This window comes from Gossypium raimondii, chromosome 12, assembly GCF_025698545.1.
Source record: "Gossypium raimondii isolate GPD5lz chromosome 12, ASM2569854v1, whole genome shotgun sequence".
Classification (NCBI taxonomy): domain Eukaryota; kingdom Viridiplantae; phylum Streptophyta; class Magnoliopsida; order Malvales; family Malvaceae; genus Gossypium; species Gossypium raimondii.
This window is the reverse complement of record NC_068576.1, coordinates 42,558,407-42,576,467: the sequence shown is the minus strand read 5'-3', so window position 1 is coordinate 42,576,467 and position 18,061 is coordinate 42,558,407. Positions and strand designations below refer to the sequence as shown.

Below are 18,061 nucleotides of genomic sequence, written 5' to 3'. Positions count from 1 at the left end.
AGAGTTTGGAGGGGAAATTTATAGTGGATTTAATTATTATTGATGTAATAATGAAATAAAAAAATAAATTAAACGCAATTTTCACAATTACAGTTACAATTTTATATATATTAGTATGAGGGATAAGTGAGAGATATTGTAACACCAACAATTAAGTTTCAAGTCAGTGAACTGGGTTTGTTACCCAATAAATGAGTTTTATCTTAGATTATTATGCTTAAGCAAGGGTAGAGTCGCAGGCCAAGAACTTCTCCAAACTCTTCACCTTTTACAAATTACTAGTTTGTTAACTCCACCTCATATTAAGTTTTTTTAATTAATTTTAGATATAGAAATTAGTTTAATAATTTAAATAATATAATAAACATTTCAAATCATAATTACTATATTATAAATTATACTGTAAAATAAATAATTTCCACTCTTAAATTTTCATTTTTTTTCTTTTCTTGTAAGCAACTTATTCTTTTTAATTTTAAATTCACCAATGTACTTTTATTTATATAAAATTTGATGGAGAAATACATTTATTATTGTGTATGTAAATTTTTAACCAATCCAATATCTCTATTATATTAATCTAAAATATTGTATATATTAATATTTATTGAACGGTTGGAATTTTTTATACAAATCAAATATATAGTTATGTCAAATTTGACACGCATGATTTATATGAATGTGATATGAAATTCGACAGTTAGATCGTTAAAATATTTTTTAATTTTATTCTTGTATAAGAAGATCCCTCGCAAAATTTGATATATTAATAAATTGTAAGTTATTAACATATTTATAAATTCTCTAGGTTTGATTATATTTACCAAGATAGCCTTAAGGGTCCTTTTCCTTTTTAGTATCTCTGAAGTTTCAACAGCCCAGAGTGGTCCGGGGGGGGGGATAATCATCATCAAATCTTGAATGTTTAATCCAATGGTTGGATGAACTATAATTCACTCATTTATATCACTTATTTAATATATACTAAATTATAACTCCTTCGAGATGTAATGAAAAATATTAATGTAACAAATATATTTTTAAATATTTTTAAAAATATTTAAAAGCTAAATAAAAATTTAATTGAAATGATAAAAGATATATATATATATATATATATATAAATAAGTACGAGGTTTGGTTGCAAATGACATCAACTGCAATTTTTTAGATTTTAGATGTTTTAAAATGATAAAAGTTTCCGGATTTTATATGATTTGAATTGACTAGAATATCCCTATAATAATGTTTATTATTTTTATAAGGAATAATTTTGGTGATTGCTTGATTAAAGAGTGACACAACTTCAATAAGTTATTTAAATATAGTATAGATATGCAAATAATTCATATATTAAAATTGATAAGAAAATTAAAAGTGACCTTAGTTCAAATAGTAAAGTTAAAGTAAGGGTTCAAATTTTATTTGAGAAAATAAGTTTAAATTACTTAATATAAATGGTGATTTTTTTCCATAAATTCAGAATTGAGATGGGTGAACCAAATTAGTAAGAAGCATAAATAATGTATTGATAGATAAATATTCTATATTTTAAAATTGAAAAAAGTTTCATGTAATAAATTAAATGATAAAATAAATATACACATAATATAATGGAATTAAGATTAATAAATGTTGAGTGCAATAGTAAAACACATAGAACGGAAAAGATGCATTTGAAAATGATATTTTTGATTCGAAGAGTAAGATAAATAAATAAATAAATATGGAATTAGGGAAGGTGAAGAAGGTACATGAAATGCAAGGGGCGGTTGCGGTTAGAGGGGCATTTGATTGTATAATTTGCTTGGAATTGAAGTTAAATGAGAAGGTGATTTTGTGAAAGAGGGGAGCTTTACAAAATTGTCATATTTAATTTATTTCAGAGTTTGCTTCTTTATCACAACTACAACTACCTCCTTTTCTCCAATTTCAAACCTTCTAATTGAATTACAAAAAAGAGAGTAAATCTTCCAATCAAAACCCATTTGAGCTATTGTCATGGTTGTTAAGTTAGGCATACATTTCTTGTTAATATAAATCTTTGTTGTAATTAACATTTAGGTTCGTCTTTCATTTTCATTTCAGTTAGGGCATGCTACTGCTTTAGCTAGCTCTTTGCCCACGTTGCTGTTGCTGGGGATTTATCAGGCAAAGGGACCAAGCGCAGTCTCCCATGGTGTCTCTCAATTATCATCCCAAGTGCTGATTATGAGAGTTTCTTTTCCATTCATCAACCTGCTAACTTGATGTATGACTCTTAGCTGATATAGCTAAAAACAACGTTAGCAGCATCTCTTATTTCACATCAAATGTTGGTGCTGATAAATAATATTTAGGCAATGATTTTCTACCATATTCAACTCTTTTTGTTTTTATTTTGGGAGCATTCACACAACAAATAATATCCATGTATGACATTTGAATGCTTTTACAGCAAAAATTATTGTATTAATCCATTTAAATCATACCATGTAATCAAATTTTTTATTTGTTAATGAATTACTTAAATAGATAGTAGGAAAAAATTTATATAGCAAATATATTTATAAAAATGATTTAGAGATGAAATGAAATTTTAGTTAAAATGGTAGACATTGAACATTATTGTATTTTAAGTTTGAATTTCATCAAGCGCATATTTTTAGATTTTACGTAAATTGAAATGATAAAAATATCATTTTGATAAAGTTTATCATCTAATTATTAATATGTAAAAAGTAAATAATGTTTTTGTAATGGAAGGGGTAACTAAAATTACCTTCCTTTCATGTCGGTCGTAAAGAGCATAGATTTGGGTGGGTGTAGTGCCATCAATGTAATCAAAGGAGTTTAGCCCATGTATTGCCTTGAGATACAACAGCACAAGTTCTAAATCATTACAACTAACAGCAAATGCATATATTTTGTAGGTGTTTGTTAAAGATGGTTACTTCAAAGACAATTAACAGATAATATCAACTTCCACATGAGATGATTCTTTGGTTATATATAAATAAATGGATCTATAAGCATAGAGATATGCATTTTTTACAGCCAAAATTTTTCAGTTAAAATAAATAAAAATTATATAAGTAATAAAAGTTATGTTACTTTGTTATTAATTAAAAGTTGTCGTTATTTATAGTGATGAGTTATGTCTCCTACATTGAAAAGTTATGTCACTTGATTATTAATAAATAGTCAAAATTATTCAAGTAAATATCTATTGAATAATTACGTTTATTGTTAAATATATGACTATCCATGTCCCTATGAAGAGACATAAGACCTCCTATAAATAGGAGTGAACTTTTATCTGTATGACACATTCAAAACACATAAAATAGTTTCTTTCTATTGCCTCATCATCTTTTATATTTCTAGATTATTATATAAAGAATTTCTACAGTGCTCAATGGACTATTTCTATCATTGTAAAATGTAGAAAATTATTGGACTATATTGCATCTTTGAAGCTCATTTGTCAGTCACTTTTTTTACACCATAATAGAACCTTAAAAAAAACCCATTAATATACACTTTAAATTCTTCATTAATATCTAGTAAATTTATTTTTTTGTGAAAACGGGGTCGACTTGGATTTTGAAAATAAAAGCGAAAACGGGAGTCGCCACCAATCTTTTTTTGATGAGGTGTGATCGGGTCACCTCAAAAAGTGGTTGTTTTTAATAAACGATTTAATTTTTATTAAAACAACGATTTTGGTCTACGAAATTCAGAAAAACAGGTTGGGGAGTCGGTTACGTACGAGGAAGGATTAGCACCCTCGATTCGCCCAAAATTGGTACCTAGTTGATTACTTAATGTCTTGGTGTCGAAAATTGAGAACTTTAAAGAATTTAAAAATACGATCCTTCTTTATGTGTGTTATTTTAAAATTACTCGAATAAATCAAAATGGAAAAATGCCTTCTTATCTCGAAGTAACAAGATGTCACATCCAGTAAGTTAGGACCCGACACCTCGTATTTTGAGAGTAAGTTTGCCTGTTATTTTTTATTTAAACCTCATTTATTTTAATTTTAAAAGGATATTCGGTTATTTAGAGTAAGTTAGGGCACGACTTCTCGAATTTCCAAATACGGAATATTGCCTTTATTATTGAAATTTTAAAAGGATATTTGGCTATTTGGTCGAACGAAAAATCGAAACCCAGCACATTAGGGCACGTTTTCTCGAATTTTCCAAACGCGAAATATTGCCTTAATTTAAAACTTTTCCCTTTTTTTGAATAATTGCGAGTACAATATTCGAACGAGATGCATTTGTTTTATTTAGGATAAGATACAATGATTTATTATTGGAGTGTGCAAAATCGAGCGTAACTTTGAAGTGATGAAATGAAATTGAATGATAACGGAATATGACGTAACAATTTATGAATAAAATGATACATCAATGCATGACAAATATACAAGGATATGAATAAGCAAATTATAGTACGCTCAACGGCAATGAACACGCAACATATCTAAATTAAATACCAACATTAATAAATAAAGACCCATTAATTAGACAAACAATTAAGAAAATGTAAAAGCAAAATAAAATCGAATAAGATGTAAAACGATGTTAAAATGATAGTGATGAGTTTAAAATAAATAATGTCAAACAAGAAATTTGAGGTTAATAATATATAAGTCAATTTTAAAAAAACATATATAAGTATAAGATACATAATATAAGAAAGGAAAAATCTTTGAAAAGAAAAACAAATGAAGCATTTTAAAAATAAATAAGTTGTGTTTAAAAGGTATATAATAATAAAACAAATTCAACGAAATAACGCATAAAATGAGTTCAAAATAATAAAAAAAAAAACAATTTAAAGAAAGTAGTATGAAACAGTTTATAATGGTTAATATATATATATATATATATATATATATATATAACGCATCCTAACATAAAATAAAATAAACAATAAAAGCAAATCAATATATCATTTATATATATATAAAAAAATTTGGAATGTTATATAGGATAGGAAGTTTAAAACGATATGTATAAACTAAAATAAAAAATAAAATAATAGTAATAAAACTGTTAAATGAAATATATATAGAAAAAGGAAAAAAAACTTCATAGTTTAAAAAGCAAATAAAGATGAAATCCAAACAGATAAGAAAACTAATAATAATAGACAAAAACAATTTAAAAGAAAAAATAAAAAATAAATATTTACAGAACCAAGGATGAAATTGGAATCGGGCTAGAATCAGTGGGTTAAAACTGTAAATAAATAAGAGGTATTAAGGGTCCAAGTGGGACAAGCTTTAAATATTAGGGACTGATTGGGAAAATATCCCCAAACCTCATGCATTGAGTCCCAATACGGACTAAAATGAAACGCATGAAGAATTATACGACCAAATTAAAAAAAATCAAAAGACCAGATTGCATTAAGGCGTCAAAGAAGAAGGACCAATTGCATAAATTACCCCTTTAGGGCATGAATGTGCAAATTCCCTCCCTCAAACGGCACCGTTTTCACTATAACAGCTTTAAAACAAATGGGGCTTTCCCTTTCTTTGCTAGGGTTTCAGCCTAGCTTAGGAACCCAAATGCCAGACCACCACGCGCCGCCGCGGCACCCCGAGAACGGCGACCGACGTCGCACAAAGTAGGGCCTTTAAGCCCGTTTCTCAGGTTTCGGGGAGGAGCGCCTCTTTTCCCACAAAGAAGAAGAGAGAACGAAGCCTCCCTTTCCTCAACCTTCAGCCCTTGCGATGGAGATCGGCTCTCCGACAAAGCGGTCACGGGGCCTCTCCGGTAAGTCTCTTTCTTATTATTCTTGTTTATGAAAAAAAAAAACAATTATATAAATCAAGATAAAAAAGAAAGATTGAAATAAAAGGAAAATCCTCTCAAAGCTTTGTTTTTTTGTTTTTATTTCTCAAGATTCGTAAAGAGGTAGAAGAAGATTACAAGTCTCTGATTTTTGGCTTTATAGCCAATCTCAACAACTTTTTGTTTCTTTTTTTTTTTTGCCTATTTGCTATTTGTTTATTCTATTGGTTGCATTGATTTGTCTCTGCAGGTGGTCTGACACGCGTGGAGGGCCAACGGCAGCAGTGTCAGAGGCGTGCGCTGAAGGTGCCTGGTGGCTGGGGGTGGCAGACGAGGAGGCCACGCGAGGCATGCGGCGGCCAGCTAGGGTTTGCTGCTGAAATTTTGCTGAAAAATGTTTTAGATTTTGGGCCATTTGGGCTTTAGGGTTTTGATTTGTTTGGGTTTAAATATGGGTTTGATGTAACTGGACTGTTTAACTTTGGATTATTTGGGTTTGTTTTGCTGGTATGGGCCCGGGCAAAAATGGGTTCTTACAACTATTCTCTAAAAGTCTTGCATACTTCATTTTAATGTTATTACATAAAAGGGTCAGTTTGTGTGATAGAATAAACTCACGTGCATTCTATAAGTTTTAACCCTTTAAGTGGGTCACTCAAGATCCATACTTAATTAATATACATAGAATCCATCTCAGACCTCATGGCTTCTAAGTCATTTCTCAAAATTTAGATTGTCATTGATTCTTGATAAGTCTTGGGATAACCTTAATCCTTAGGTAGAAAATCATCATGTGTTGTAATGAGAAATCCATATATCTCAGCTGCATGGAGTTCTTTTATAAATCTATGCGATGGTTGTATTTCCTCAACAGTTGTCTATTTCTTAACAACTTATGAAACATGTTATCAGAGATGTTTTGTAGTTCTTGAATATTTTCGAGTTCAATTTTTCTCCCACTTTATTTTCTAGAGACAAACTCTTTTTTTAAGAAGACACTTGTTCGAACAACAAACCCTTTGTTCTCGGTGAGACTAAAGAAATAATATCCTTTAGTTTCTTTAGAAGATCCCACAAAGATGTTTTTTTTTTTCGATTTGGGTTCATGTTTAGTAGATGTTTAATGTCTAACATAAGCTTCATAACCCTAAATATTCATAAAAGACATACTAGGATGTTTCCTAGTTCACATATCATATGGAATCTTCTAAACCAATTAAATAGAACACAATTAAGTGTAAAAGTAGATGCAATAGATGTATCTAGTGCACGTCCCTAAAAAACTTCAAAAGATTAACATGACTCATTATTGATCAAACCATGTCTAACATAGTTTGATTTCTTCTCTCAAAAGCTCAACTCCATTGTAGAGTATTATGAGGAGTAAGTTGCAAGTTAATCCTAAATTTCTTCGAAAGTTCATCAAACTCTAAGCTTAAAAACTCTCCACCTTGATTCGATCAAAGTGTCTTGATACTTTTGCCTAGTTGATTTTGTACTTCTTTTTTAAACTCATTAAACATTTCAAGAATTTCAAATTTATGGCGTGTGAGAAAAAAAATACCCATACCTATTGAAATCATTAGTAAAGGTTATGAAGTACTGAAAACCACCTCTATTTTATGTATCCATTGGTTTATATACATCACTATGTATTAGGCCCAATAAATCACAAGTTCGCTCATTTTTACTAATAAGATTACGATTGTTTGATTGAAAATAGTTTCGAAAATGAATTTTAGAAAATGAATTTACTTTTTTGAAAAGCTAATATTTTCTGGTTAGAAAATGAATTTTAGAAAATGAATTTATTTTTTTGAAAAAGTTAATATTTTCTGGTATTTAGATGAATCTATGTAAAATATTTTTGTTATTTGACAAATTTCCTAAAATATTTTATAAAAGTTGTTTTAATGAAACAAATATACATTTTAGATTTTTTTTATCTTTTCATTATTTAATTGAGTTTATTAATACCAATGTGAACATATTAATCATCTGTCATAACTCTTCTCTCTTTTCTGCTTAATATAGAAATTGCTAAGAGATTAACAATGCTTGCTTCTGTAAGAATTCGACTTAGATGAGATCATAATGTAGTATTGAGACTTGAGATGACAATGCAGCTATGCTCAAAATGATATTCACAAAATACATCCTTTTAAAAACTTTCTGTGCAAACTGTACAGTAGATTGATACTCGAATATTATAAAAGATTGATAAAAGAAGAAAAACACATACACAGACAGAAAGGCTTAGCTCCACTATCTCCTATTTCATGGAAAGATCATTCATGACAAGTAGTGAGTTTCCAATGCTACTGCTTTTCTTTAATATCTATGCCTTCTAATCAAAAACTTTCTTTGAGGATACAACTGCATTGATAGCACCAAGTTTCTCAGCTTTTCCCACCACAATCTCAATCTTCCAAAAAACAAAGACAAACACCGACAAAGAATTAGACAAATGAACAACAAAGTATTAGCATACCAAAATTAGACATGGAAAATATTCTCTCAAATTCTCGTATGGTAACTGCGCATCACAGTATGCAAACTTGCCAATCACGATCAATGTTGAATCATAAACACATAGCAAGGAGGGAGGTTAAAGCTAGTAAAATTAAATCCTTCATTGTCCATGTGCAGATTCAAATTCTTGGTAACTACAATTCAATTTACAACATAAATGGAACATAGAGGCAGACATGCAGGGGTAAGGACACCTCCAAGACTTCTGACATAATTAACTCACATAATCCGACAAAAGTCTGATTTCAATATGCTTAATCTTCGATTACTCTCTCCCTGAAAGCAATTCTGACATAACACATTTTGCAAATTTTTGCTAAACAGAATCATGATATTTCCTATGATTGTTTACTTCATATAGATATAAACAAACCCAATGATATCTAAATTCATGAAAAATAATCACAAAAACTTATTAAGATCCGTAAGGAAATCAAGGGGCACCTACCTCTCAATTTGATATGTGACGAAGCGATCTTCAAAGTCAAGTTGGTTCAATCACATCTGCTTGGTATAATTATTTTTTTACTGTTCAATATGGTAAAAGTTCCAAGAATTCAATCATGAAAAAGCAAGGAGTAACGGATAAAGGAAAAGGAAACGGAAACGGAAACGGAAAGAGAGTTATCCTACACTATCTTTTCTCCATCAGTAACATCTGCACATGTTAAATCAGAACCATCCTTGCATCATATCCAGCCAATTGCTCAATACCACCGGTTCTTTAAGCCACAAATAATAATATACAATCAAGACAATATGATAACACCAGTAATTCATAGAGCATCTTACTTGCACGAAGATAATGTAAACATGTCTAAGTTGCAAACCTCCCGCAAATGTTGCAACAACTGCAATAGAGCCAATGATTATTAGAGCAAAAAAAGAGATTAAAATCCCATGATATGAAAAAAGAAAACATCAGAAACCAATTTGAGCACCAAGAAATAGAAGAATTAAAACCCATTTCGGAATAAATGCAAGAAAGCATAGAAAACCAATGAAAACAAATAAATCTCAACTTCTACTCCAGGGACTAAAAAACGCATTTTGGAACAGATGCAAGAAAGCATAGAAAACCAATGAAAACAAAGAAATCTCAACTTCTACTCCAAATTAGGTGGAGGGACGGGTAAAATAGGAGGAAGAGAAAACGAGGTTGGAAGAGCGGTGGTGAATTTTCTGGTTTGTTTGTCGACTGGTGCAGTGCAGATTTTGGCAATGAAAGGCAGAAAGGGGGAAGATCAAAGATGAACGCTGATGACTGGTGCTGGGAAGCGTTGCTGGCTGGCGGCAAGCATCGGGTCTGGGTCGCAACGAAGGGGGAAGGGGAATGAGGTTTTTCTTTGTTGGGATGTGAAGAGGAAAAATATTAGAAAATGTCTGATCGACAAAAAAGGTAGGACATTTTCTTAAAAAAAGTCTCATTTTCTTGTGTTTTGAAAAATGAGTTATGGTGGAAATTCATTTTTCACCGAGAAAATAAAAAATAGTTTTCATAGAACATTTTACTGGTAAATAAATAGACCTAAAAGGAGTTTTAGTCATTTTGTCCAATAAGTAAGATTTACAAACTTCAAAATGTTTGAAAATAATTAATTCAAGAATCCATCTTTATGGAGCTTGAAAATGCAATTCTCACTGAGTAAAGTTGTCCATGGGTTGGGTCGGGTCCGTAGTAGAAAAAGTGAGAGAGTTTAGGCAAAAAAAATAAGGTCTATTTAGAAAATAGGTTGGGCCTCGGGTAAAGTTTTTTTAGCTCGACCCAAAAAAATAAGGAAAATTCTGTTGTTTTGTTGTTGTTTTCCCACTGTTTAACTATCATTTTATTATTATATTACTATTATTTTATAGTTATTGTTCGAATATTATATAACTCTTGTTTTATTGTTAATTTTGCTACTATTTTAGAGGTATTTGCTTGTTAAGTTGCACATTTCTTAGTGTTATTTAAGTATAAAGACCTTTTTAATTTATTTTCAATTTGTTGGGAAATATTTATTTTAATGTATTTAGTTTATTGATATATTATATTTTTAAAATTTTTTATATAAAAATAAAATAAAAAAATTAATACGGCCGGACCAAACCCAAGTTTTAGCATTTTTATTTGGGTTGAGCTTGGGCAAAAATTAGGCCCATTTTTTGAATCAGGCTCGAGCCTATCAATCGGGCCTAAAATTTTGTTAGGACCTGACGCATGGACAACTTTATTTATGAGACCTAAACTACAATACTAAATATTATAAGTTTAATTTGAGTAATTCATTTTTGATCTTTTAATATTTTGTGTTAAAAACATACACATCATAATCGAAAATGTACAAGAATAACAATTATACCAATTGTACAAAACATAGAAAATACCATTGAGATAAAAGGAATAACAATTATTCATTATAAAAATCTCAAAACCCATTTTATCTAAACATGAATAATTAATGAGGAAATCTTATATAATTCCCTAACACTATTTGTTGTCACAGAATACTATATTCTCAAAATACACAAGGAAAATTGATACATCGTCATTCTTAATCTTTAGTGACACACCGTGTTGAACGTGGTGACGATAAATTTTGTGTCACCAAATACAATTCGTTTTAAACTGCCAGTGTTATATCAATCATGTCCTTTCATTACTAGAAGCATTAATTTAATCGTTAAATGATATATCAGATTTTATACGACATAATCTAAGATGAAAAATGTAAGAAACTTTTTGTTGTTAGAATGGATGTTGTAAAAATCTTAGTTTTGAAGTTTTCTGCTTTATTATCCGCTCTCTCTTTCTTCAATTTTACTTTCAAAAGTTATATTGCAATGTATTATTATTATTTTTTTAAATTTAGCTATATAATATTAAAATGAGTATCATAGTTTGATATCTGCTGCAATTAACTGTTTTGGTTATATTACAACAACAATATCTTCCCTTATGAGACGAATAATAAGGAAAGCTAGTACACCTCTTAAACATTTTGGAAAGCAAAGTTATAATACTTGAGCTTAAAAACCTTGGATGAATAATAAGGAGACAAGGAGAAAAGAATTAAGACCAATAAATATATAAGAAATAACATTAAGCAAGCGCGAGGGTAAGATTGGTTAGAGTCTTTACATTAATAGGCCTAATTCGAGATTTTTTACCCTCCCATAAAGCTTTGGAGATAAGTTCATAGGTGTGTTGGGTTGGATGGAAGTAATCCCAGAACAAGAACCCTTGAGGATTTTGACAAATTTTATATCCTTCCTTACCGCATTGCACCTCCCCTCCCAGAGGTCCATCTCCACAGCAGGCGCTACTCACGTTAGAGAAACCTGCTCAATCAAGCGTGTTATTGTACATAGCATTTATAAATCCTTACGCTTACATAAAAATCATACCATAGCGAGTTGGAGCTGCCCGGAGGTGTTGTACAGTGTCATAAACTGCTCCATAAACACCAATGGCACCAGGGTGCCTTCTGGGGATATCATTTACCAAGCTCTCCAATCCCTTATTGTATTTCTTGACCATTGCATTCATCTTTCCATAGCAGCGCTTGATGGGGGCAGCAGGCAAGAGGGCTCTTGCTGGAACGCACCCAACTGGACCTAGTGAAAACACAACAATTCTGCGAGCACCCACTTTGTAAATTTGGTCAGTTAGGTTGGTTACTTCTTTGACCATGGCCTCTACATAGGCGTCTGGATCCAGTTTCGGGGTATCCAATGGAAGGAAGTAATTGAATATGTCATTAGATCCCGACTCCAAAAAGAAAAGAGACCTCTCGACTACACTTCTATTTATCGCTTTTTGTTCTATTAATGTTTTGAATTGTCGTAGTTGTTCTTGGATTGGTAGCACTCCCTGTGGCGTGCCATCAATCACCAAACTGTTAGTAACATAAAACTCTAAATTTCAGCATATGCACGTCACAAAATTTATAGTAATATTTATAATATCAAAATAAATTTATAATCATAAATATATACTCCAACCAATTATATGAGTGAAAGAAATTAATATTAAAATAATATTTATAAAAATATTATTTAACAACTTAATTATAAATAGATTCATAAATAAATGTTATTTAAACTATAGTTCAATAGTTAAATATCTTTTTTTTAATTATTTTATTCAAACATTTCATATAAACGCCATTATATTAATAAGGTTGGTAACCAAAAGCGCAAATGGATGAGTTAACCGACGAGCTCGGAGAGTGTTTGCAGAGGGGATGCTAGTGGCAACGGTGTTACCATTGAAGATTTAGTCAGCCTTGAAACACCACTCACTAAATCTAAAACAAGAAAAGTGAGATCGTTGTTTGAGATTGAGGAAGAAAGAACATCAAAATTGGGGTTTAAACGATTAGGGAAACGTAGAAAGAGTAAGAATAATAAACCTATGACCAAATCTCTTGGAGGCAAAATTGCTAATGAGTCATTATCCGGTTTTGACTTTCTTAATCGAAACAAGGCTTTGCAGAAAGAGGTGAAAGAAGCGTTGGAGCTCGGTAAAAAATTGGGACTTTGGGAATTAAAAGTTCTAAGGAGTGATTTGTGGAATTATCATCTAGGGTATATATAGAGGATAAGATTAAAGTGGCAGCTACAATTTGGCGTATATGGAAAGGAAGGTGAGATGTTGTGGCAGGAAAAAAAGAAAGTTGATGTTCAAGGAACTGTTTTGAAGCTTCGGTAGTTTCTGAAACGTCGGGATTACTTATTGAAGACAGGAAAGATATGCATTCTACTACAGTACTGGAAAATGGTAAAAGGAAATAGTGTCCCCTACGAGAAGGATAGGACTAAACTGAATTGTGATGGTGCCTTCTTGGAAGGTAATCTTTGAGGTGCAATGAGGATAGTTCAAGAGATTCCCATGGAAAGCTGGTTGGAGGTAGGGGTAAACAACTATGTGTGAAGGATGCATTGGAAGATAAAGCTTTAACTGTGAGGGAAGTTGTTTAGTTGGCCTAAGGTTTAAAATTGCTATCAGTCATTGTAGAATCAGATTCCAAAGCGATCATAAAGGAGTGTTGCAAACCTAAATCTAGTAGAAGATGGAGAACCACTCCAACCCTTGAAAATGGTTATCAACTTAGGGAACATTTCTTGAACCAAGAATTTTCCTTGGCTAGGCATTCTGCCAACGATGCTGACAATTGGGTAGCAAAGGTTACAGGGATGGGATGATACCAAAAGGTTGGGTTGAAATGCCCCCATCCTCGTTGACTCTGATTCTGAACAAGGATGGACTTCCTTGCCCTCATTAGTAAATCTTGTGTAGCTTTAGGTACGAGTTGTAGTGTTGTCTACTCCTTTTTTAGCCTTTAACAAGGGATTTTGGTTAATCTTCTTGTTGCTATGACATTTCTTTCTTGTTCACCAAATAAAAAGGTCAATTCGTTTAGCAATATAATCATATATGTTGCACACTTCAAGTTTTGAATTGATTTGATATTTTTATTACATATAATGAAATTAATGCATTTTTTTTTTTGCATTATGAATTGGGAGATGGATGTTATTATGAATAAAAAAAGTAGTTAGATAAATTAATATTAGAAATTTATTTAAACACGATTTACATAAATGAAGTGTTCAATATTACGATCAGAATAAAAAAATCATATAGCATTTTATTTACATAAATGAAGTGTTAAATATTACGATCGAATAAAAAAATCATATACCATTTGATTTACATAAATCTCACGCTTATGTGTATATATTATTTTATTTATCTGTTGAAAAATTCAATCAATTAAAAGTTAGTAATATTAGCAAATTTATTTTTAAAACACATTTGATAACTTACAATGAAATTTAGTAGATATAAATTTTTTTTAAATGCGAAAAAATGATAAGTAGATTAAAAGAAGATAAATTCATTTATTTTATTTTATTTAAGATTATATTATCATTTATCAAACAATATTCTAATTATAATAATTATTTAATTTTAAGTAATATACCAAACAAATTTTATCACTTAAATTCAACTCTTAATTTTTAGTATTAATTTTTCAACATCTACCTTTTTTTTACCAAACATAGCAAAAATTCTTTGAATTGAGTTTAATGTCATAAGAGCAAAATAGTAATTTTATAAAAATAATAAGTATTATTTGTTGTGATAAAAAGCATTACAATTCTTAAAAAAAAATAAGTTTAAATTGTGAATATAACATCATTGGGAAAGACAATTGGGAACCAAAAGAATTAATATTGTAAAGCAAATGAACTATGGGTGAAATAGTTTGTTTTCACTCTGATTATCTTTTTGTTCAATCTTTCATCATGGATTGTTTTGAAGGTATATTTCATTTTGGTTACCAAACATTAGAATTTCAGTGTACGAAATTTTAATTATGATTTGGCTTTTATGTACTTAAACTAGAAAAAAAGAAGTATGGGAGTTACATACCCAGTCTTTATTGGTTCCTTGCAGAACACCACTCCCAGCGCTAGCAAAGTTGAGTCCGTTTGATGGATACTCTTTGCTACTACCATTCATCACTGCAATCTGTGCCTCTAGGTATGGTTGTTGCAAACCAATGCCGATAAATTGTGCTGCATGCATTCCATTTTAATCAATCCTAATAATTAATTAGTTAAAAATAAATAAAAGGAAATCAACTACTTAAGTAGGAGGTAGCTCACATATGAAATCCGCAACTGTTCTGCCATCAGTGAACCTGCCGGTGGGATGGTGGAAAAATGTTGAGCCATAAGGTGGGAAATCTGCCTGTACGCTACAGTTTTTGATAAAATGATTGTTTCCGGCATCAAAAACTGAGTCTCCGAAGATAAATATTGCTGGAACGTTTAGGGATGGTGACAGATTAATGAGGACGAGAAGAATAAGCAGATGAGTAGTGTAAAGGTTCTTCTTCTCCATGTTGACGAAATGGTGAAAAAGTAAAGGAAGGAGGAGGGTGTTATATTAAGTGAAGAACAAAGGTGACCGAATATATGTAACGTTCAAGGAGAGAAGAAAAAAGACAAAAATGAAACTGAATGCACGAGGTTGGTGTTGGTCTCACAATAACTTTTTTATTTCTCTTATGTCAGCTCACCCTAAAATTCATCATATATGCTAAATCCATTCCACCTCCATCAATTTGCTCAAGGAAAACTATGAAAGCAATCTCCTTTGACATGAATTTCAAACCATATTGTTTTTATTTTAAAATTTATACTATAATATTAAATTCAAAACTTGAGAATAAAAAATAAAACTGAATTTTACCATCTGTCCCGTGAATTTATCATTATTAGAATTTTTATCACTGTGGAAATTATGTACTTAGAACACATAAATGTGATTTAAAATAACTTACAAAAAATAGTGAAACGTGTGGTTTGATGCCATCAATCTTGAATTGATATCAAATTAATTGTATGCATGTGGAAACTATATACTTAGAGCATAGATGTATGTTTGAATAACATACAACAAACAAAGAAATGTATGATTTGAAACTAATTAATAATAACACATAAAAATGTGTAATATTAAAATAAAAAAATAGATTAAATTGAGACTAAAATGAAATTTAAGTACGTAAATACATCATATTAAAAGTACTAAATGCATTATAATTGGTCATCATGGTGTTGTCATTAATTTTGAGTTAGTGTCAAATTGACTTGGGACACCAACTCAATCAAAAATATTATCAATACTAAAAGTCCTATCACACATGTATACGTGCGAAAACTACGTATTTAGAATACGAAGTGTATAAAAATAAATACAATAAATAATAAAATGTATTGTTTGAAACTAACTAATAATAGCACGTGAAATATGTATGATATTAAAATTAAAAAAATGATTAAATTGTGAGTAAAATGAAAAGACTAAAATATCATCGAATAATATAACTTATTTTAAATACGAAAGGTCATTTTTGTAATTTTCCAAACCGAGTTAGTGCCCGAGACAGAAATAAAGATATCAAATTCCTACCAAGATAACTAGAAGTTCCAACTAATAAAAACCATAATGAACCAAAAAAAAAAAAAGGGGATAAAGGTCCAGCAGAAATTGCTTCTTTTTCGAGATCCCACTATAAATTCTATCCATATAGATTCTGATCGCCAACTCATACATACTAGATCCAGTTGCATTTTATTCGAATTGAGAGAATAACCAAAAAAATTCGACTTTACTTTTTTTGTTTCCAAAGTAACTCTCATTAACTAGTACTATTTTGATATGAACTTTTAGAAGGAATTCATCAAACGTGACACCAACTCAATCAAGGATTTTATTAATAATATAAATTATTATTAGGCATAATAACTTATTTAGCCCTCCAACTTTACTAAAAGGTTATTTTAGCCATTCATTTAATTTTTCACCTCTTTTAGCGTTTGAACTTTTATTGTTTGTCAAATCACCCCAAAATGTATGGAAACGTTAATGTTTGTTAACTTTGCTGATGAAGCATCCATGTGGCAATCCATATGGCAATCCACGTGCATGGCACGTCAGTAAAATTAACAAATATTAAAAATTTCATATATTTTAGGATGATTTGATAAATAGATTAAGTTTAGTAAAATTGAAGGGCCGAATAAATTATTATGCCTTATTATTATTATTAAAGTAGAAATCCGATCATGGTTTTAAAGAGGGATGATGGCAGTTGGGCGAGGGGATCTGTTTGAGTAACAACAAATGGATGTTGATTATTTGAGTTCATAAGAAAAATTAAATTATACAGATTATACTTGTTTAATTGTATTGATTCCTTTTGTCCTATTTCTACTTACCATTTTTTGGAAATTAATTACGCATAAATATTAAATTTATACATGGTTTAATGTACAATTTAATATATAAATTTTGATTTTATGTAATTATACTTGTGAAGTTTGAATTGTAGTTGATATGTATATATGAAACTTTGATTTTGATTCAGTTGTACACATTTAAAGAAATGAATATATATTTATTTTTATATTGAATTAATATAATTCATATATAATTTTGATATTTATCTTAATTAAGGTTCCCATTTCACAAGAATCCTAGATCCAATCTATTTCTTCATGTATAAAATTTCTATCCTTAATTGATTAGTCTCAATTTGAATTAAATTTGCAATTTGAAAGGAAGTCATTAAAGTTGCAAATTGGTTATCTTAAAATGATTTAAATTCAATCCCAATATTGGTGTGAACTAAATTGTAACCGATATTAACCATGAACAAATGAACAAAAAGAACAAAATTGTAATCTGACACCTTCATATATATGCAAAATGTAATTACAAAATAAATCCATGTCAATTAGGGTACGTTTGTTCCACAATTTCTATAGAATAGAATTTCAAGCACTGTAAATCTTTGTCTCCTTGAATTCATATTGATAGTCTTTAATATAGAATAGAATTATCAAAGATCTTCACAAGATAATCTTCTTAAGAAAACAAATCTCTTCACATAAAGAAACTTTAGTTGAAGTCTTTAAAGGATCCTTGCTTAACTTAAATTTCTTCATACTTTATTTCAATAAGGTGCTTCTAAAAATCTTCAAAGATGAGCTTCTATAGAGTCCAAAGATTTTTAGTCAAAAGATGCCAACCAAATATGGTAAGTAACATATCCTTTTAGATGCAATCTGAGCTGCAATTAGAGTTGCATATGGACAATGTAACTGGAACTAACAATGTGGTTTATTTGCAAGAGTTAAAATTTGATATTAGTATCATAAAGACCAATTTTATTTTT

At 30.0% G+C, this 18,061-nt stretch overlaps 1 protein-coding gene and 2 long non-coding RNA genes across 3 annotated transcripts; 1 reads left to right on the top strand and 2 right to left on the bottom strand.

Moving 5' to 3' along the window:
* The first annotated feature begins 5,490 nt into the window (after window positions 1-5,490).
* Window positions 5,491-6,405, top strand: LOC105764251 (uncharacterized). Its single transcript, XR_001124575.2, has 2 exons — window positions 5,491-5,774; window positions 6,043-6,405. It is a non-coding gene; the product is annotated as an uncharacterized LOC105764251 (long non-coding RNA).
* A 1,502-nt stretch (window positions 6,406-7,907) lies between these two features.
* Window positions 7,908-9,735, bottom strand: LOC105764250 (uncharacterized). Its single transcript, XR_001124574.2, has 3 exons — window positions 8,958-9,735; window positions 8,773-8,852; window positions 7,908-8,217 (listed from the first exon to the last, which is right to left on the bottom strand). It is a non-coding gene; the product is annotated as an uncharacterized LOC105764250 (long non-coding RNA).
* A 1,633-nt stretch (window positions 9,736-11,368) lies between these two features.
* LOC105764248 (GDSL esterase/lipase 6) lies at window positions 11,369-15,234 on the bottom strand. Its single transcript, XM_012582770.2, has 4 exons — window positions 14,982-15,234; window positions 14,746-14,891; window positions 11,712-12,177; window positions 11,369-11,645 (listed from the first exon to the last, which is right to left on the bottom strand). The coding sequence occupies exons 1-4, from the start codon at window positions 15,217-15,219 to the stop codon at window positions 11,407-11,409; spliced, it is 1,089 nt and encodes a 362-aa protein (XP_012438224.1). The 5' UTR covers window positions 15,220-15,234; the 3' UTR covers window positions 11,369-11,406.
* Window positions 15,235-18,061: the final 2,827 nt, after the last annotated feature.

Coding starts and splice junctions, on each gene's coding strand:
- LOC105764248 (XM_012582770.2), bottom strand. CDS start 15,219: ATGGAGAAGAAGAACCTTTACACTACTCATCTGCTTATTCTTCTCGTC. Junction 14,892..14,981: donor AACAGTTGCGGATTTCATAT/GTGAGCTACCTC, acceptor GAATGCATGCAG/CACAATTTATCGGCATTGGT. Junction 12,178..14,745: donor AAGGAACCAATAAAGACTGG/GTATGTAACTCC, acceptor GGCACGCCACAG/GGAGTGCTACCAATCCAAGA.